At 38.8% G+C, this 22,060-nt stretch overlaps 1 protein-coding gene across 3 annotated transcripts in view; it reads left to right on the top strand.

Annotated features, from left to right (window-relative positions):
* Positions 1-22,060, top strand: part of LOC149196818 (uncharacterized) — a 219,157-nt gene that overhangs the window by 134,951 nt on the left and 62,146 nt on the right. For all 3 annotated transcript variants that reach the window (XM_089405658.1, XM_089405659.1, XM_089405660.1), the window contains one exon: positions 7,193-7,336. In XM_089405658.1, the coding sequence (XP_089261784.1) occupies positions 7,193-7,336 (144 nt within the window). The remainder of the gene's footprint in view (positions 1-7,192; positions 7,337-22,060) is intronic.

The following is a 22,060-nucleotide window of genomic DNA, read 5'->3' as shown; positions in this document are numbered from 1 at the left end:
TATCCTTCTTTCTTATGCAAGGAATTTTGATGACTCCTTGCAAACACAAAGTCATTTAAACCAAGGATTGATTATAAACATGAAAGATACTTACTTGGCACGTGAAGAGGAGATCTTCACATTGATACTTCCTTGAATGAGATCCTTGCTTGAGCTGCCTAGCATGACACAATTGAAATCCTTTTATAAGACTTCCTTTGAGACCTTCTTGCACGGTCTAGCATCAAGCACCATAGCATAATTATGGCATTACCGAAACTGCTTCAGACTATATGTTATTGAGATCACTTGAGCCTTGAGATACTTTGACTCCTCATACATTTGATTTATATGACACTGATCATCTCATGGTACTGTCATATAGGTCAAACCAATCACTTTTTGAGATTAATTGCAATAAAGTAGCAACGACAAGGTGAATGATGAGATTACTCTTGACACCAAGCAATATCGTGTGGCACATTACTATGACATTCTGTGGTATTGATATTGTCGTTGTTCCAAACTTACTGTGCAAATGGCACCTATATAGCGAAGCACTTTCCCTGTAGTACCACTGAAAGTTTATCCATCTTGTCCGAGGTTCTGGGATCTTTCTTGAAAGGATCCAAGACTAATGTCATTGCTATACTAAATATTTATCCAATTTGTGGTTAGTATTCGAACTGAAGCCAACATGTAGACCATCCAAATTGCAACATCTATATTTGTAAAGGTATGCTGAGGATTGTGTATTACTGAACCGAGACCGAGGATGGTATCCGAGTATAGAGAGGGTCTGAACCTTGACTGATTCTGTAATGAATACTTGACTGTAATCCATCTGAATTAGAGGTAACACGGAGATATATTATTGAAACAATCACTGAGGTGATTTCAATCCTTCACCCAAGAGATAGCCAACCCTTAATTGTCACTAAGATGCCCTTAACTGTAACCATAGCTCTAATACTTGTTGAGAATTTGGGTAGGGCAGACACTATTTTAAATTCTCTCACATGATTACTACTTGTGTAACTATTATTGTTGTCCTTTATTATTTATGTGCAGTACATCAAATAGCAATCAACACAATAAGAACAATGACACAATTATTAGGCTTCAAGCCAGGGCGGAAATCCCTCTTAAGGGGAAAACCCGCAACTCTCTTCTTATAGATTCTGCACTAGATGAGTACATTGACCTTGACAAATATACTTGACCAGAACTATCTCCTAGACCAAGACACAATCGTCCTCCTCATGTTCTTCTCTTTATCACTTTGCTGCATTGAGTAGCACTGACCTTGACATCATGCTGACCTTGTCTTCAAGTAGCACTAGCACCGAACAATCTTCTCCTTAATGTCACTGTGATGTATACTAAAGAGGGATCCGAATTCCCACAGAAGTCTCCATCCAAAACTCTATCTCTAGCTTCTTGTCACCCATCCGAAGTTCTGTCTCCAACTTATCATTTATCTGAAGTTTTTTCTCTAACTTCTTATCAATTATCCGAAGTTCTGTCTCACACCCAAACTACCCTTCTATTATCCGAAGGTCTGTCTCACACCCAAACGATCCTTCTATTATCCGAAGTTAGAGAGTGATCTGAAAAAATGTTTTTGTGGAATGATCCGAGCTGGCTATATATAGTGGTTAGGCTCCATATTAGGTCGACATGAATAAGTGAACCGACATGTCTCCATAATCAAGTCGACATGTCACTTATATATATATTTATATTGGAGCCGACATGAAGCTTCTTTCTGCACACGTTGAGGCCAACATAAGATGACTGCGCTTGTCTATCTTAGAGGACTTTTACAAGTGTAACAAAACTTCCTATATATGACACTGAACTATACATTTATGACAAGATGACAAATCCCTAAAGACATCAAGAAGAAGTCTTTGACCTATAATAAAACTCCTTGCTCATGAAACCCATGATGCAAGTATTACAAAATATATTTTATTATTTTTGTCTTCTTCATTTCATAAATTCATAATTACAAGTCGTTATGAAGACCGAGCCTAGTTACACTTTTCAATAACAAAACCAACTTTAATTAATCCAAAAATTATTATTTTGGATTAATTTCCTCAAAAACATTGACTTTGACTTAAACACCTTGGTGGGGGACCTCCAAACATTGACTTTCCTTTGAACCATAGATTTTCCACTTGGAGAAAAAATAATTTCTCTATAATTATTTTAGACCGAAAATTAATTAATTTTTTGGCGTAGGATTTTTATTTATTTAGCCAAAAGAATTAATTAATTGACAATAGAGGGGATTAATATTTTTTCCATACCTCAATATTTTAGCCATGATGTCTAACTTCTAAGTATAAGGGACCATGCACTAAAATATTTTTTACATAAGATATTACAATTAATTCAACCTTCAGAGGGGGAATACACATTTACATATAGACCCTCATGACTTTACCCAATTCTGTGACACAATATGATCTACTATAGACCAAGTGGTTTATAATAATATAATTTAGCGAAATGTGCTTAAATTATTCCCAAACACACTTTTAAAAAGACTCGATATAACACTAAGACTCACCTAAGACCTTGTTAATGAATTCCACTCTATCTTTGTGTTTAAGCTGGAAGAAAAACTTTGCCAATTATTAGTGTTTAGAAACACACATAATCAAGGGAGATCAAAAAACTTCCTAGGATGAAATTCGTCGCCAAAATTAGAGCTTTACCTAGGTGTTGTTACATAATTAAACGGTCATACAAGCGTCATTTACAATATAACTTCGTAGAAATTGGGTTTACAATGATAACACAATGTTGGCAGATGACTTTGAACTTCGGAAAAATTCCTTCGCATCTTTGTACTCTGCTTTCTTGGATTGTTGATTGTTGTAGATCTGATCCAAAAATATAAGATAATGCAAATATACCCAGAAACAATAAGAGAAAAATAGATAGAAATGATTATCTTTATTATCAAACCCTTAAGGTAGGGCAACACCATACATTCACTCCTTAAGGAAGGAGAACACTCCACAAGCCATATGCCTGTTCATACAATAATCCTTCTCTATCTCCCAAGTGGAGTCTCTAGCCTCTATATAGGCCTCATACATACAATACCATGGGTCATTACCATGGTTCCCTCATACCATCAACTAATACCATGGGCCCATTACATTATTATTAACTACTTGTGGTCCCTTACATGACATGGGTTAACCACCTTATTTATTACTATGGCCCATCCCATTATTACATTATTACCTTGGGTACCTCCCTTGGTTCCCCATATTATCCCCCCTAGGTATATAACATTGATAAAGTGTGGTCAACAGGACAATCATGGGTTCCTTAATGATGCAGGGGGTCCTAGAAACTAGGGTGATGACCATAATGACAAGGGGTAGAGCTCATGTTGGAATGCCCGACAAAGTTATATGACCCAATCTTATCTCGACATATGACTCAATGTTATTACGTTTTATGGTACATTTCCTGTTGTAAGTGGCCAGATTATGCTTTTAACTTTTCTTTTTAGCTGCATCGACCTTTTGGGCATTGTTCCAGGCTTGACCTAGAGTGTGGCCAAGGGGAGGGGAAGCTAACTCCTTGTGGACCCAAGGACAAATGTGGACCCAGATGGGAAAAGAGTGAAAATGAGGTTATAATGAGTGGAGAGGAGTGATGTATGTGGTGTCAGGAATAGGGTTGCGGGGGAGCGCTCCCCCTCTCGAACCCGCTCCCAAAGCGTGCTCTAGGCGGGAGCACATCGGGAGCGACCTCGGGAGCGCACTCCTAAAATTTGCTCCTTGTAGGAGGGAATTTTGGAAGCGCGCCCCCTAAATTTTTTTTTTGCTCCCTGCCAATTTAGGAGTGATAGAGGGAGATATTGAAGATTGGAAACAAGAATTTGGCCCTAGTGTTGATATGTAATTCATGGTAATGTTAAATTCTTAAAGTAAAAGTGACATTCTCCTTTATCTTTTCATTTTCATCCTTTTACTTAAATTTTTAACATTACCATGAAATGACTCAGGATGTTTGAGAGTGGTTCTGACCTGTTTGGATTTCATATGGAGAAAGTAGAATTTTTAGATTTCACTCAAACTCTAGCAGACTTGTCATTTTTTTAGGATTTCAGTTTGGGTGGATTGCAACGTTTCCATTGGAGCATCAATCCCTCTATACGGGGGAGACTCCCAATAATCAAGAGCACCTAGGGTACTAAGGTGTGGAACTTGTTTGTATTTAATCAGGAGCACCAAGGTCGTTCGACTATGCAGGAGGAGATTCTCAATCAGGCATGAGACAAAAAATTAGAAATTTCTCGTGGTCCAGAGGGTCAAGCAGTAGATAATAGATTTACTTGTCTTTTCTAGTCTCTATTACTTTTTATAACTATTTACTCTTTCATATTTATTATGGTATTTTTTGTAAACAATATATGACAATTTAAGTTTGAGGTTGGCACTTATAACTCATTGGTAATGAATTATGAATATGATGCTTCGTGAAAGTTGAAAGTTGAAACATTTCATTTCATGTTAGATATTTTTGTTATCATTTCATTACTTAGTAATGGTAATGATTACGAGTACAAGTTACAAATTTTGTGATCAATGATGATAAATGTTATATATTGAATTATAAAAGGTTGAAACTTTAAGATTGATGAATCATGAGACTCGATATGTTGTATGTTATTAACTTGTGGATGTGGTTGATGAAGATTATAACTTTTAGATGGTTGATGTTTTATGGTTCAATCCATGTTTTTATGCTTTTTATATCTATTTCATCATTCTACATGCTTTTGTTGACATATATGCATCAAAATATATATTATGTAAAAATTCGCTCCCGAATCGGGAGCTTTTGAAAATGTCGCTCCTAGCTCTCACTTCCACTTCGCTCCCGCTCCCAAGTAACCTTGGCCGGGAAGCGGGACCACACAACCAACCAAAGTCATGGTTTCCCATGTATTGCCACTCCTAAAGCTAATAGCCAATAGAAGAGATCCCACAGGACTAGGATACAAGAACCACCAAGTTGGGACAAGGGAACAAGAGCACAGACCAAGCCCATTCTTTTTGCTGAATCTCCCCACTAATTCATGTCCAAAAATGTCCAAGGAATGCAAGCAAAAATATCCAATTACATAATGAAAATCCATACCTTCGGGGTTGGATTCTTGGAAGGCCCACCTTTAAACCTACGATCATAATAGATGGGTGAGGGTACATAATCACTGGCTCAGGTGGCAGAGAATGCTGGCGATGGAGCTATCTGGTGGCTGCAAGGGGCTGTTGGGTGTCGGATGAAGACAAATCTAGGAGAAAAATACTCCTATAGGGGTCACCCACTGGTGGTGGGTAACATGAGCTCTAGGCCCACTTTATTTGGGAAATGTGAACTACCTTGATAGGTGTGAAATGTCGTTGATTGTGAGACTGCCATGTTTGAGAGACATCTAAGGGATACTACATCAAAGTCAATGTCACCTAATAGACTCACTAGACTCATAGCATGTGGTAAGACATATGTGCCTTCAATGTGGCTGGACTGGCCCTCGCAGTGGTGATCATCGCTGCAAAACAAGGATCCTCTAAACCATGAGTCCTCATATAGGCCCATTAATGGTCCATTCCTATCTAGGATGAAAGGAACCAGAGATGAACTCAAAGGGATCAGCCATGGTCTGACCAAAACAAACTGCCACAACATACCACAAGGTCTAGGATGGCTACATGGTCTAACACAGAGGTTACATGGCTTTTGACTTGTGATCTTGGGTTTACAATGGTGCAAAAAATGTTGCAAGAATGTATAGGTACCCCTGCTAGTATAAGCGGTAACAGGTCCATTAATGGTTGTAGTATACCAAACAAAAGTTCAAATATAAAATATCATCTTTGCCTAAATCCCAAAATTTGTTGCACAAGCATAAACTCAATGGCCATTTCAAAACATTGAAATGCGTATTCAACTCGTTGTCAAAGGTATACCAGGAACCATATTCAAATAAGTCCTAATCAAATATTAAACGATATAGTTTTTCAAGAAATGAAATTAGGATGGGCAGACCTTTTCAGTGTTCACAATGTGGCAACCCTGTTCAGCACTACAAAGATTGCACTGTTTAGTTTTGTCAACCATGACAACATCAAGGATGGAGGATCGAGTAAAAGCATTACAGGCAAGAGCCAAGACATAGCTTTTTGCTTTGAGGACAAAGCATCTTGAAGGGGGAGGCAGTATAGGAGACATAAATGCACCAAATAATAATAATAACTGAAGGTCACATGCGTAAAAGGCATGTCTATTCCAGTATCTGACCATTCAATGCATACTTATACGGTATACCCAATATTGCATGCTATTGTAATGATCAACAATCAACCATATTTATGTTCAGTGACTTTACCCTATATGGATTTCTCGTTATCATCCTATTTATTTTTTATATTCAATATTCAAAATATGTATTTGAATACTGTATTATTTACATGTGTGCGTACATATTTGAATTTTTAGGATTTTTACAAGTATTTGTTGAATAATTGGTGATAATCTTCTTTCATGCTACAGGAGACTTGTAAGGTCTATCAAAGTGCTTCTACCCTTTGTACTACATAGACATGTATTTGAAATGACAACAGCTTGAATAACTATGAATGGCAATGAAGAAGTACATGAATACACCCTTGACAAAGTAGAAATATGAATATATGATTGTGTGCTTCACCTCATATGACATTGGAGTAGGATGATGTTGAACCATATGAAGTGTAGGCAGGGAACCAAGAACTAACTACAGGAGTCGATAAAAAAATACCTTAGCTTATCCTTTATCCATTCATGGACTATTTTGACGGTGCTGTGTGTGCCATTCTAGGATTCCATCTTTGTGACCAAACTGGACCTTTTTCATCCTCTGCCCCAATTTGGATTAATAGAAGGAGATTTCATCCTTGGTCCTTAAAATATGATGCATTATAGTCAAGATCTGAATGTAGTGTGTTCTTACTTGCCATTATACAGTGTCAAGATAAAGCTTTTTTATTTTTAATGAAATAGTCAATGGAATATTCTAGATACACTGAAATAGTTTGTATTTTATAAATCTGTTTTCCTTGCAGCGATATTCTCCCAAAAAGATCACATGGAAAAGTAGAAGTGGAATTTTGATGCAATATTTATGGCTGTGCAGGGTTACGGAATTTGGAAAGTTTGAACCTGTCATTCACCCAAGTAACTGATATTGGCTTGCGAAAGCTATCTGGATTGACAGCGCTTAAATCTCTGAATCTGGATACACGACAAGTTACAGACGGTGGATTGTCTGCTCTTACAAGTAAGCATTGTATGTTTGTTGAAAGGATGCCTTTCAAGAGTTGATGGTAGAATGGTAATAAAATAAAATCAGTAAAGTTTTGGGAAAGTCTGTTAGCATCATTTATTGGCCAATCATTTTCATAGGCAAATGACTACTTTATAATTTTGCCCAAAGAATGACTTGAAACTTATATACCCTCATTAACAGAGGCTTTATATTAAACTTGATTCTCATACTTTAACTGCCAGAAGGAAATGCTAATTAATAATATTCAAAAGAATGATTAGAAACATCTGCATCTTTGTCAAGAAAGATTTTTACTAGATTGATTCTCACACTAAGTACAAGTATGCACAACAATTTGTGTAACTTGGTTATATCTCTGAAAGAGTGTACTGAAGTAACTAATAAACAATGTTGCAAACTTTCGGTTGGCAGATATATCACCAAGGGCCTTGAAAACAACTTATCGAAAACATTAGGGAAAATCTCAGAAAACCTAAAAAATAACCAAAATATTCCTTTTTTTTTCAAATTTTAAAATATCTAAAGCAACAATAACATCAATAGACACATTACCACTTACATATGCAAAGAAAATCGATATATAAGATGTATAACATGTCTAGCAATACATAACACATCAATATCAAATTGTATCTTGAGACTCAACTCTTAAGCCTCAGAAATCATTGAAAAATATTATAAATGTATATCATTACTAGGAGTCATCTATAATGAAATCAGATAAGTAAACGAAAGATTCCCTTTACCCCTTTTATGGGCTATGATAATGGCTTTTCCTCTAGATGAAGAAGCCCCTAGAGTTGTTGTTGGACTCTGATGTGCTCTAAAAGAAGGATGAGAAGCTAGAGTTTAGCATCCTCTCGAAGGAGGAGAATCTAGAGTCTCGCCTCCATTGCTAGTGGTATTGCTATGTCCAATTTGTGGTGTCTATGATTGGGTTTGTATTTATGAGGGTGGTAGTGAACTCTTGGTGTCAATAGCCACCTCCTATAAAAGAATTTTCCCTGGAGCACCCCCCTCTTTTATCACACTCTCAACATCACCTCCTCCTATGCCTCTTCCTATAACCAATCAAAGTTTGAGTTCATGATAGGGCTTTTGATGTCCACCTTGCATGCAATAGTGGTGTCAATTCCATGCAATGAAATGACCCCCATGCTAAGTGATTTCTAAAGTTGCCTCACTTGGAATTAGAGATTGTAGTAAATGTAGATCATATCATTAAGGTGCTAAGATTCCAACTTGTATGAGGGTCATGGATTATAAATTATAATACATAATTTAGAGGTTGATGGAACATGGGTGTACCCCAAATTTTTTGACAAAGGACCACGCCATTTGTAAGCCTAAATGTTTGCAATCTTTTGACCCTGTAGGCCATGTGGGATGAAGTGTAATAGTGTATCCTAGCTTCCCCTGGTGAGAAAATCATGATCAATCTTCTTAGTTTTATCTTCACGGTGCTTGGTTTTATAACTTTGCTAATTGCCTCCTAGTGGGTGGTAACTCCATGCCTTCATGGACATTCTTATGTCTTGGGTTGATATTCGGGCATCATGGAGATGGATCTATTAGGACATGTTACCCACCCAAAGTGGGTGACTCCATGGAAGAATTTTTTCTCCCGTCATCTCTTCTAGCCGACAGCCAGAAACCCCTGACAGCCCCTAGTAGCCAATGATGATGTGTCGTTCTTATCTCTGTCAGTGATATGTTTCCTTGCACATTTGGCAAAAGCACATGTTGGAAGGTGGGCTTCTAATCAAAAAGTACTTTATTCATTTTGCAATCGAGTGCTTATACTTGTTTGTGTTTGGGAATTTGACATGGATTATGGGGTAACTTGGAGGAAAGAATGGTCATGGCCGTGATCTTGTTCTCTCACCTTAAATGGGGGGTTAATTTTCAACCCTTGTCTAGGGGGACCTCCCTTAATGGCCCAACAGGTATAGGAGGGGCATTACTTGGGAAGCTATGATTAATATAGCATAGCCCCATCTCTCCCTATTCCATACTTGCCACTTTCCATTTTACGTTACAAGCCCCTTTTCCATCTCCATTATCAGGGTTCAACTGACCACTGGTTCATTGGGATTTGGCACCCACACATCCTCATGCCTATGTGGGGCTCGAAAATTTTTCTTGGGAGGTTGATGCAGGTAAAAGAAACAGAAAGAGCATATGATAGCCACAAGCAAAACAAAAAGAAAATCAAAATGCAAAAGATGGTCGGGACATAAAAATTTACACTTGGGCACAAAAGCCAAGCATGAGCCCTGTTGTCGCACAGAATGTATAGGCATTGCAACAACGGCTCAGATCGGGGGCTGTCACCTTGATCCCCAATCTCTCCATTTAAGTTGTCTCCCTACAGTAGGCTAAGGGGGGTAGACCCTATGGAAAAATGGAATGAAGAAGAACTAGTTGGGAACCAACCAGTTCGGGAGACACAGTGAGGTGATCAAGTACTTGATTAAGATTTAGCAAGACTTAGGATTTGATTAGATTTTAAACGATTAATACCAGTGCCTTATGGAGTCAACGATCTTGCTAGGGAAATGAAGACCAAGTAATCGATTAACAACTGCTGCTTAGATGAATGACTATCTTATATGAAATGCAGACCCTAATACTAATTTGAGATGCAAGAATCTTTGTTAATTTTAGTTAAATGCCTATTTAAGTTTTAACCCTTCGATCCTTTTTATATTGAGCTTGATTTCGTAGTAATTGGCAGAAAGAAGATAAGGTGAAGCACACTAAGGTGTGATTAACGATACCTCTCCTGAAAATCTAACATACTCAGTGCCTCCGGCGCTGCAGAGAGCCGTGGCTCTGACGATTGCAAGGTCACCATTTTAAGTACTATTAAAAACAGGCTACTCAAGTAAAGATGGATGGATACCTATCTCTCTATCAACCAAGCTTATGCTTGGAAGTAAATTTTATTTATGCAAAACTAACTTATATGCAAATGCACCAGATGATGAGAAGATGAGATGAAGTTAGATTCAAGGATGAAAAGATGCTTATGTTGCAGAAACTTCCAATACCCAAATGAAATGTTCGCTTTATTAAATGAAGACTCAAAATTAAATCCTTGAAGATATTACAATTAGAACACAAGCTTATTTCAAATCTTTCTGATACAGTTATAGCTCAAAGAGAACAAAAACTTCTTTGCAATTAATATCAACAGATGCTCAAAAAATACTCAGTTTATGAAACAAAGGATATGCATTTTATCACAATTCCATGACAGAGTACTTAATTTTCAGAAATTAATTTTTAGGACAGCAGTAAGAAAAACTTTATGACAACTGCAATATGACAATGAAAATAGGTAGCTATCAGTGATATTTTTATGCCAAAAATTTACTGAAATTTTTCCAAACTTGCCCACATGAATTATCAAAACTTTTCAGCCTGTTATGATGTGATTTTCGGAATTAATCAGATCTGATATACTTATTACAGCCAACATTTAAAAAATGAAATAAGCCTAATGATGAATCCCAACTCAAGAAATTAATTTCTTAATGTATTAGACACTTAGGAACTGATTTTAGGCTAACCCACATGAAATTTTTCCACTGTTATATTTCAGACTTCAGAAACATAATTATTCAGAGATAATAGTGACCCAAAATGTAGATCTAGGACAAATTCTTGATACACATCAAACATAAATGACTTATTAAGGTATTTAGCAATTTTTTAGTTAATTTCAAACCACTTAGATGAGTTTTTCACCACTATTAAAAAGGTATATGACTGTTGTAGCAAACAGTGAGGAAACCGATGGTTTAGAGGTCAAACCCTTAGGCCCTAGGCCTTGAAGATCAAAAAATTTCAATACCTGAAACACAAATTTTTACCAAATTTTCGGCAAAAACCCACCAATGATTAGCTTCATAAAATCAAATATTCAAATCAGAAATGGAGCAATGGGAATCTAGGGCCAATAAGAGCTAGCACTAGGCCCAATAGAACTAGCATTGGGTTAGGAGAAAGTAGATCTGGGCTTAGGAGCTCCAAAAATTGAAACCCTTGTTCTGGAAAAATTATTTTGCTTCAGATCTTCAGATTTATTGCAAAATATTTAATGTCTGGCCTTGTAAAAAGATTTGGGATAAGATATTGCCCTCCAGGTCCTAGATCTATCTCAAAACCCCCAGATTTGCTTGAAAAATCTCAGATATGAAGATTTACTTGGCTTATTTCCCAGATATATTCCTGCAAACAATCTTTGAGCCCAGATCTTACCATCCAGGGTCTAGATCTAGCTCAGATCTGAAGATTTACTTGGTTGATTTCTTAGATCTATTCCTGCAAACAATCTTTGAGCCCAGATCTTGCCCTCTAGGGTCTAGATCTAGCTTAGATTTGAAGATTTTCTTAACTGATTTCTCAGATCTATTTCTGCACAAGTGAAAAGAGAAAAACCCAATACCCAATATGTACAAAAATAGAGAAAATCCCAAAAATTCCAAGTGTTAAAATTCAAAAACGATGGTTTAGAGGTCAAACCCTTAGGCCTTAGGCCTTGAAGATCATTTGCCCAAGTTGGCAAAAAAATTTCAATACCTGAAACCCAAATTTTTACCAAATTTTCGGCAAAAACCCACCAATGGTTAGCTTCATAAAATCAAATATTCAAATCAGAAATGGAGCAATGGGAATCTAGGGCCAATGAGAGCTAGCACTAGGCCCAATAGAACTAGCATTGGGCTAGGAGAAAGCAGATCTGGGCTTAGGAGCCCCAAAACTTGAAACCTTTGTTCTGGAAAAATTATTTTGCTTCAGATCTTCATATTTATTGCAAAATCTTTAATGCCTGGCCTTGTAAAAAGATTTGGGATAAGATATTTCCCTCCAGGTCCTAGATCTATCTCAAAACCCCCAGATTTGCTTGAAAAATCTCAGATATGAAGATTTACTTGGCTGATTTCTCAGATCTATTCCTGCAAACAATCTTTGAGCCCAAATCTTGCCATCCAGGGTCTAGATCTAGCTCAGATCTGAAGATTTACTTGGCTGATTTCTTAGATCTATTCCTGCAAACAATCTTTGAGCCCAGATCTTGCCCTCTAGGGTCTAGATCTAGCTTAGATTTGAAGATTTTCTTGACTGATTTCTCAGATTTATTTCTGCACAAGTGAAAAGAGAAAAACCCAATACCCAATATGTACAAAAATAGAGAAAATCCCAAAAAATCCAAGTGTTAAAATTCAAAATTATGTTACAAAATTTCAGATCTACACAAGTAAATTTACAAATCTATACAAATAATTTACAGATCTATCAGATCTGAGGAGTATGAGTCCAACTCCGCTCCCAGATATGATAATCTAAAGCTCTTAATAGCCAGATCTATCAAAATTTCCACAAAATAACTAAAAGATTTTGAAATTTTAGAGAGTTGCTAGCCCAAAAACACCTTGCAGAAAAAAGATTATCGTTAAATAAATCCTGAGGCTTATATGAAGTAGGCTCTTCAGAAAATATGTGTTGAGAGTTGGTTGGTCCAACCGAGAACTATACCCAAATGCTCAATGAGAACCTGAGAGATCTTCTGCAAAGATTAGATCAACCATCAAATCAAGTAGAAAAATAGAACAATAATAAAATTATGAAGAAATAGAGATACCTGCTACTTCAATCAAAATTAAAAATGTTACCCTAGATCCAACAAACTGAGTAAGGTACATGTATTCAGATTATTCTAAGAGAGCTATTGATTGATAGTTTTCACATAATAATAAGCAGAAATTAAAACAATGTTACGATAAATTCATGAAGAGGAACACTACAGCACGTTGAAACCCTAAAGACTTTTGCATTAATTCCAAAAGTATACAAGAGAGCTTGAGAGCTTAGTACACGATCTAGAGATCGGATGATTTGACTGACAAATGACTTCCTATTTAAAGATAAATCCTCCAACGGTTAGTTCGAGTGATCCTCGTCAAAGCAGTCTCCACTGTTGATGAGGATCAAAATTTCTTTTAGTCTCATCCGTCGAAATTTTAAATTATTGAAGAAATGCGATTTTTTCAATTAAATGCATTTTAATTAATTCAAAAATTAAATTTTTGAATTCATTTCTTCAAAATTTTAACTTTGACTTAACCCCAGGTACCAAAGGCTTAAAATTTAGCAAAATAATCAATTTACCTTAGTCCCTGGACATCTTAAAATTTAATTTTTAAGGACCAACGAATTTTGCCCTCGGAGAATTTAAATTTACCTAAGACTTAGAATTAATTAAATTTCTGGCTTAGGATTTTAATTAATTTTGGCCAGAAAATTTAATTAGTTAACCTATAAGGGGATAAATGATTTTTCTAACCTTCAAGACACTTTACATCATGATTTTTATGTTTTTACATCTCAAGAGGGAAGACCCATTTGCAAAAGACCCCACAAACTACCCAGTTCTGTGACACAAAATATAGTTTAGCAGATCAAGCAATTTGTAATAAAATAACCTAACCAAATAGTTAGGATTTTTCCCAAATAACTTTTACATAGACTCGATCTAGAACACTAGGACTCCCTTAAGATTTCAGTGACAAAATCCATTTCGGCTTTGGGGTAAGGCTGAAGGAAAACTGTGCCGACCATTCGAGAATGGATCAGTGAGACAAAAAACCTCCCGGAATGTAGATCGTCACTAGAAAAGTAGGTTTACTTAGGTAATTATATACACAACATGGATCTGTTGAGATTATTTACATTATACACATGCATACTGGGTTTACATTATAAGATGATGATCAAGTTGATGATGATAGCTGGACGACATGAATACATCGATCATGCACTATCCCTTTTGCGAAAAAAGGGGATGTATTGCTATGGGTCGTTGACACGTAGTGGTCAACAAGCCCTACCTCACTCATATGGCCATCACCTGGTTCTTAGGCCAATGTTGCCCTATCTCATAAAAGACAAGGAACCCTTGCATGTCCCAACCCCTGATGGGCGATGAACTGCCCCATCCTTAAGGGGGCAATGAATGATTTACATCATACAAAACAAGCTCTAACCCTTTGCGCTATTAGTAGTAATACAAAGAAAAATCAAGAAAAAGTAAAAGACATAGGGGGTGGAAAAAAAGAGGCCAGGTTGGTAACTCATGCATCCATGATTTCTCCCTCCTAACATCTATACACTTAGGATGAGGTACTCCATCATAGTGTGAAAATTTCCAAATACGAAATTCTACTGCAGCAACTGATTTATTTCACCTACTTATTTCTCACAATAAGTTATTTACGAAATCCCTTCAGTAAACATTAAAATAAATTCCACTATAGTTATCACATTAATGCATAGAGAAAATAACAGTGATACAAGCACAATGATCCAGGTGGATATTGGTGGCCACCCGCCAATTCCACTTGGACCCCCACCATTGCTTCTTTCAGTTTTTTAGTTTCTTTAATTGTAGCACAATTTACTATTTTTAGTAGTTTTTTCGGGTCCTAAACTTCTGGAGTTGTTTTGAGGCCCTAAACGATGTTTTTTTGGAAATCTACCGCCAACGATTTTCTGTCTAAAATTGTCTTTTCTGTCGTAGTCCTCGGAGAGATCTTTCCAATGGGTTATCATGCGCGTCAAACAGAGATAATATGACCAAGTCACGACCCCGGGAAGTTGGTTGTCCAACTCACCCCAACGGGGCCCATAAACTCTTGGTGTTACATCTCCTCGGGTTAGGGTTTTGGTTGTTTAGGGTTTGCTCTTATTGTTCAATAATAAAAAGGCCCTTGAGCCTCATTGTAAGGTAGTTCAGAGGCATGTATCCGCCACATCTCTTCTCAGAGATAAGCTACCATCGCCCTAGCTGGTTTATTTCCATTGTTGTTTGTAAGCATAGTTAAGTATTTTACATTAATGAAATGAAGTATTATTTCCACTGCATTTCTGTGTTTATAGTTATCTCTGTGATTTGTTGCGTTCCTGTTTAAATCCGGATTAGTGGTATCAAAGCGGTCTGTTTTTTCTCTATTTTTCTTTGCATGTTGCCAATGAGGTCGGGATATAAGGAGTTAGGGCTTGATCTGGTCGAACCTTTGCAAGACCAACCTCGCAAATCCTGATAGCCTCCCATGGCGGATGAAAAGAAAGACGAGGGGGCAGGAGATCCTATCAAATCTTGCTCGAAGAAGCTCTCGAGTGACAAAAGAATGCAATGATGGACAGCTTTGCCTAGATCCTTCAGTGGCTACCCAGGGGCAACGCATTGGCTTCCAACAGCTACTCTGGAAACGCCACACCGTTTAAGGTACAAGTTAATTTTGAAATCCCCATATTTGAGGGCCAAATAGACGTAGATGCCGTAGATAAATGGTTAAATCTGCTAGAGGGTTAGTTTTCTGTTCATGATTTTTCCAGTCGGGAAAAGATTATTTTCAGTCTTCTCAAAGCAGCCCCCCACGTCAAGCACTGGTGGGAAACCTACTGTGAACAGAAGGATGAAAGTACGAGCTCACTATTTTCAGTGGCACCCACTTGGAATTCATTCGGAGATGCCATCAAGGAGCAATACTACCCTGTCAAAAGCTATGAGGACAAATACATAAAGTGGACCACGCTGCAACAGGGAAGGGACCAAGATGTGCCAGAGTTCACAAACATTTTTCATACCCTTCGCACATAGTTGGGTATCAAAGATTCTGAGCTGCATTTGGTACTCAAATACCGCGGCTGCCTACACAGATACATCTAGGAAGAGATGGAGTTCCTGAACATCTCCTTGCTTGGCACGACGTACCGATACGCTGTCAAAATCGAGCAGAAGTTCAAACAAAAGAAGCGAGACTTTGGATCTGCGAATCTGAAGACCAAAGGACAAAGCCAAGGCGGGGTGACCCAAGACAACTCGTCGAAGCCACAAGAAAAGAACAACACCACGAAGTCAAAGAAGGACACAGGAAAGTGGTGTGAGTTCCATAAGAGCCCCACTCACAACACAAGTGAGTGTCGGACCAAGCAGTCGCTGGTGGCCGAGTTGAAGGCTTCAGAATCAGATGCATGTTTCGACCTTAAGTCAGAACCCGACAAGGGGAATGGCAAAGGGAAGTAGATCATTGATGCGGAGCCCAGCGTCATTGTTGCCACCGCCAAGATCTAGAAGAATGAGCCTGAAGATCCAGAGGAGGGGGGGCGACTTTTCCACTCACAAATGTGGGTGAAGGGTTCGCCGCTGCAATTCATTGTTGACAATGGGAGCCAAAAGGACCTCATTTCAGCAAAGGTCGTGAAACGGTTGGGCCTACCAACTACACCACACCCGCAGTCGTACAGTATCGGGTGGCTTCACCAAGGACGAGATCTTCGAGTTCGCCAACAGTGCCACCTGCCCTACAGCATCAAACCCTTCACAGACAAGGTATTGTGTGATGTTACACCTCCGGATGCTTGTGATGTATTATTAGGCTAGCCATACTTGTGGAGGTGACATGCTGTGTATGAGTCAAGGCCTCACGTTGTCATTATTTCTTTGTGTAATTCATTATACAGGATACCAGAGGTAGCCCCACCTACCGTCACCTCTTTGATCACTGCTAAGAAAGGCAGCAAGCTCATCTCCCAAACTAGGAAATTCATTTTCTGTCTGGTTCGTTCCCAAAGTAAGGGGAAGATCGTCACCACATCCATGACCCCCGCGAAGGGTTCTTCCACGCAGCAACAACAAAAGAGGGATACGGTCATGAAAGAACACAGGAACAACTTCTGCTCACCCACAGGGGTACCACACAAGTTTCAGGTGGGCAACAAAGTCTGGTCGCCTTAGCAGAAAGAACACCTTACTAGAACCCATCAGAAGCTCAAACCACTCCGACATGGTCCTTACACCATTACCAAGGCTGTGGGAAACAATACTTTGGAGCATAACATTCCTCAATTCCTTCGCTTGCACCGAGTGTTCAATATGGAACGCCCTCGACCATGCTTCCCACCATTATTGGACACATCAGAGATTGCAGAACAGCTCACCAGGGACCAAGTTCAGCAGATGGAGGAATTCAACGTAATAGGGACCATTGCTTCTTAAGGGGGGAGGAATGATCCAGGTGGATATTGGTGGCCACTCGCCAATTCCACTTGGATCCCCACTATTGCTTCTTTCAGTTTTTCAGTTTCCTTAATTGTAGCACAATTTACTATTTTTAGTAGTTTTTCGGGTCTTAAACTTCCAAAGCCGTTTTGAGGCCCTAAATGACATTTTTTTGGAAATCTATCGCCAGCGATTTTCGGTCTAAAATCGTTTTTTCTGTCGTAGTCCTCGGAGAGATCTTTCCAACGGGTTATCATAAGCATTAAACAGAGATAATATGACCAAGTCACGACCCTGGGAAGTTGGTTGTCCAACTCACCCCAACGGGACCCATAAACTCTTGGTGTTACATTTCTTCGGGTTAGGGTTTTGGTTGTTTAGGGTTTGCTCTTATTGTTCAATAATAAAAAGGCCCTTGAGCGTCATTGTAAGGTAGTTCAGAGGTATGTAGCCGCCACATCTCTTCTCAGAGATAAGCTACCATCGCCGTAGCTGGTTTATTTCAATTGTTGTTTGTAAGCATATTTCAATATTTTACATTAATGAAATGAAGTATTATTTGCGCTGCATTTCTGTGTTTATGGTTATCTCTGTGATTTGTTGCATTCTTGTTTAAATCCCGATCACACAAGAACAATGACATCAACACAGTTGTTTTTGGACAGTTGTCCCCGGAAAAATCCAATGTGGGAAAACCGGTGCAGGAGATGAGGGTTTTATTGATCTTCAGCGATAATCGCTTTACAAGGAATGATTTTACAGTGAAACTGAGATACTACTAAGAGAAAACACCTGAGGCATAATTCATCTCTCTCCTGGAAAATTTTTAACACCCTAGAGACCCTTCTCCTACCTCTGCGTCACTTTGCACTCCTCTGCATCTCTCTGTGTGCCTCTGTGTCAGCCTGCGTGAGGACTGCATCTCTTAGATTGCATCTTCCCTTTGCATTGTCTCTCGATAACCTTGCGTCACCTCCTCCTCAGTCACTGACTGCTGCTGCTCCCCTCCTCTTCCTCCATCGTGCTACTCTCCCTCTAAAATCAATCTCCTTCTCTTTGAGAATCGATTTTCCTTGGGATACTCAGTATCTGCTAGTGTGTCTCCAAATGATCCTCTAGTCTTCTTTTAAACTTTTCCTGTCGATGAATCAATGACCAAGATTAAGTCTCTAATCAACGGCTAAGATTAAAACAGACTTGATCCTCTTCTCTTAGAAGCTTCTCACCCTTATCTTTATTAATGCCGATTAATATTTTTATTTTCCTAAGTTTAGACTTAGGAACCCATTAAATATATTAATTATTTTAATGAATCTTCATCGGGGTGGAAATTCTCCAAATGATTTCTGGGTCTTGGAGATCTCATGTGTCTGAGCCTCTACACCAAATTCAAGGCTAGAGCACATTTGATGCTACTCGAAATCAACACTCCCTCTTAGCGAGGAATGTGCTCTAGCATTGCTTGCCAATAGAAGCACCACACTGATCCATGGCATCGGTCCTCTGCCCCTCATCTACTGCGTTGCTGCAACCTGTACTGTTGCCCATGACACTGCAATTGTCACTGCTACATTTGTACTGCAGCTCCCTCTGAATATGGTACATCATGCTGCCCATAGCACTGCCACTGCTAACTGCTGCACTGCAACTCTCGATACTATCCGTTTCTACTACTGAAACAGATTCTTCACCATCCCCATCTTCTCCTTGAAATAAAGAAACTTTGTTCTTCCTAGAGCCTCGGTGAGGATGTCAGCCACCTGTTCTCCTGTTGGAGTGTACATCAACTGTATTGCCCCTCGTTGGACACAGTCTCTGACAAAGTGACACCTAATATCAATGTGTTTCGATCGATCATGAAATATTCGATTCTCAGAGAGCTTGATGCAACTCTGATTATCACACAAAATCCTGGCCACTTTCATCCTTCTCCTGAATAGATTCACAAGCAATTTCCTAAGCCATATGGCTTCGCACGAAGCTGTGTTAGCTACCATATATTGTGTTTCAGTTGAGCTCAGAGCCATGAATTTTTGTTTTTACTACACCTGGAGGTCATTCCTGATCCAATGTTGAAACAATACCAGTGGTACTTTTTGGATCTACTGAATTTCCAGCCCAATCTGCGTCAGTGAACCCACTCAGTCTGATGTCATTGCCTTGGGTGTACAATAGTCTAGGCTCGATTGTTCCTTGTATATACCTGAGAACATGTTTTGTTGTTGCTTAGTGCGCCCTCTTGGGTTCCACCATGAACTGACTAAGGGTGTTGACAACATAACAAATGTCTGGCCTGGTATTGACCAGATACATCAGGGACCCTATAAGCTGCCTGTACAAGGTGGGATCAATGTTTTTATCTTCTGATGCATCAATCTTCTTCTAGTTGGTGATCATTGGAGTAGCCATAGGTCCACAATCCCACATTCTGAATCTTTTCAAAATCTCTGTAGCATATCTCCCTTGTCCAACGAATATGTCACCCTTCTGCTGCCAAACTTCCAATCCTAGGAAATAATGCATCTGTCCCAAGTCGTTCATGTCGAATTCTGTGGCTAGGTTCTCCTTGCAGTGTTTGATGAGCCTGGATGACCCTGTTAGGAAATATCATCCACATATAACACAAGGATAAGAGGCTCATTCTCTATGACAAGATAATAGAGATTAGGATCTGTGTTATTCTTGACGAATCCCATCTTCTGCAAGTAGCCATCAATTCGACTGTACCATGCTCTAGGTACCTGTTTAAGCCTATACAAGGCTTTCTTCAACTTGCATACATGAGATTCCTTCTCTTGTGTCTCAAAACCCTCATGTTGTTCAATGTACACTTCTTCTTCTATCATCCCGTTCAAGAACGTCGTCTTGACATCCATCTGGTGAATCTCCCGCCCCATCTGTGCTGCAAGGGATATCACGGTTTCTTCTAGAAGTATACCTGGTTACTGGGGCGAAGGTTTCTTCGTAGTCTATAAAACCTGGCTTTATATTTCTCCACGCTGTCGTCTGCAACATATTTGACTTTGTAGATCCATCTCGAGCCTACCGTTGACCTGTCCTGAGGCCTAGGTACAACTTCTTAGACATCATTGACCATTATAGAACTGTATTTCTCCACCATAGCATCTACCCATACTTGAGCTACAAAGGCCTGGTATCTGTCTTGCTGTCTTCGCTCCCTTTTATCATTCCTGGGTGCACCAATGAAGTCCTCTGCATCCTGTAGAATCTGTCGGAGTCCCTGGCATGTTCTTCCACTGGTAGTGGGTACATCTATCCTTTCCTCTTTTCTTCCTGGCTCGTTCTTCCACTAGTAGTGGGTACATCTATCATCTCCTCCTCTTCTTGAGATTCTACCTGTTCTGAAACTTTGCCTCTAGGAGAATTGTTGGTACTGGTTTCTGCTGGTCGAAGTGGTTGAAAGAGATTATCAGTTTGAAAAAGGAAAATGAGGAACTTAAGAAGAAACCACTAGCTGGTGACCAAGACCAAACAAGGAAGGAAGTTGACCTTGTCAAGCTTCAAGTACAAGAAAGGGATAAAGAGCTTGCCAAACTTAAGAAGGAATTTCATCAATGCAAAAGAAAGCATCATGAAGAAGTCATATCCATGACAAATCAATTGGATAAGCAAGGAAACGGGAAGATACCTTGTCAAGCCACCTTGAACAAAGGCACAAAAACTTGAACAAACTTGACGCAGAGATTGGTCAATACAAGGAAGAGGTCTCCTCCCTTAGATCTCAGCTAGAAGAAGCAAAGAAACAAGCACAAGGCGCTGAGAAGGTGATGGAAGCTTTGACATTCATAGAAGGACAAGTTGATGAAGCAAAAAAGGAGAGAAACACCATGATGTGCCAACTAGAAGAAAAGGATGATGACATCACCAAGTTAAAATCAGAAATCACTTCTCTTAAGGCCCAATCGTGTGAAGCAACCAATATCAAGGAAGAAATGGAGAGCAGTCTAGCAAAAGAAAATGAAGAAATTTTCAAAATGAAGTCATATATCATCTCCCTTAAAATAGAAGCAAATGAAGCAATACGTATCAAGGAAGAGTTGGAGAAACAACTTGCTAAGAAGAATAATGATTGCGAAAGATTGGAAGAAGAGATTGTCTCCCTCAGGAAAAAGGTAGAAGGGATGGACAAATTTTTGAAGAGCTCCCAAGCCTTGGATGACATGCTCAACCATCAAAGATCTCCATTTGATAAATCAGGTCTTGGCTATGAAGGAGAATCCTCAAGCAAGAATGATAATGCTTCAAACAACAAGGATGTGAGGAAGCCAGAAAGAAATATTGATGCTCCCAGTTCCAGCAAAGGCAAGGATAAGAGTCAAGGCAACAATGAAGGAAGTCTTGTTCCAAGAAGAAATGTAGATGATGTCAAGGATGCAAGAAGCAATGGTTATAATCAAAGGATCTCAAGGCAGAAAGACTTCAGAAGTACATCAAGGAAACCTTCTTCTCCTAGGTACCAAAGTATATTTCTTGGTTATTGCTATTCTTGTACAAACTTTGGACACATGGCAAAAGATTGTAGGGCATATCACAAAGATAGACATTATGGTCCCCGACAATCTCCGAGAAGCAATTTTGCAGAAAGAAATCATGAATTATTATTCATGAACAACATAGAATGCTTC

This window comes from Pinus tabuliformis, chromosome 2_2 (genome assembly GCF_031772625.1).
Source record: "Pinus tabuliformis cultivar Carrire ecotype Pingquan chromosome 2_2, CPIR1, whole genome shotgun sequence".
NCBI lineage: Eukaryota > Viridiplantae > Streptophyta > Pinopsida > Pinales > Pinaceae > Pinus > Pinus tabuliformis.
The sequence above is the reverse complement of the archived record's forward strand: the minus strand, read 5'-3'. Positions and strand labels throughout refer to the sequence as shown.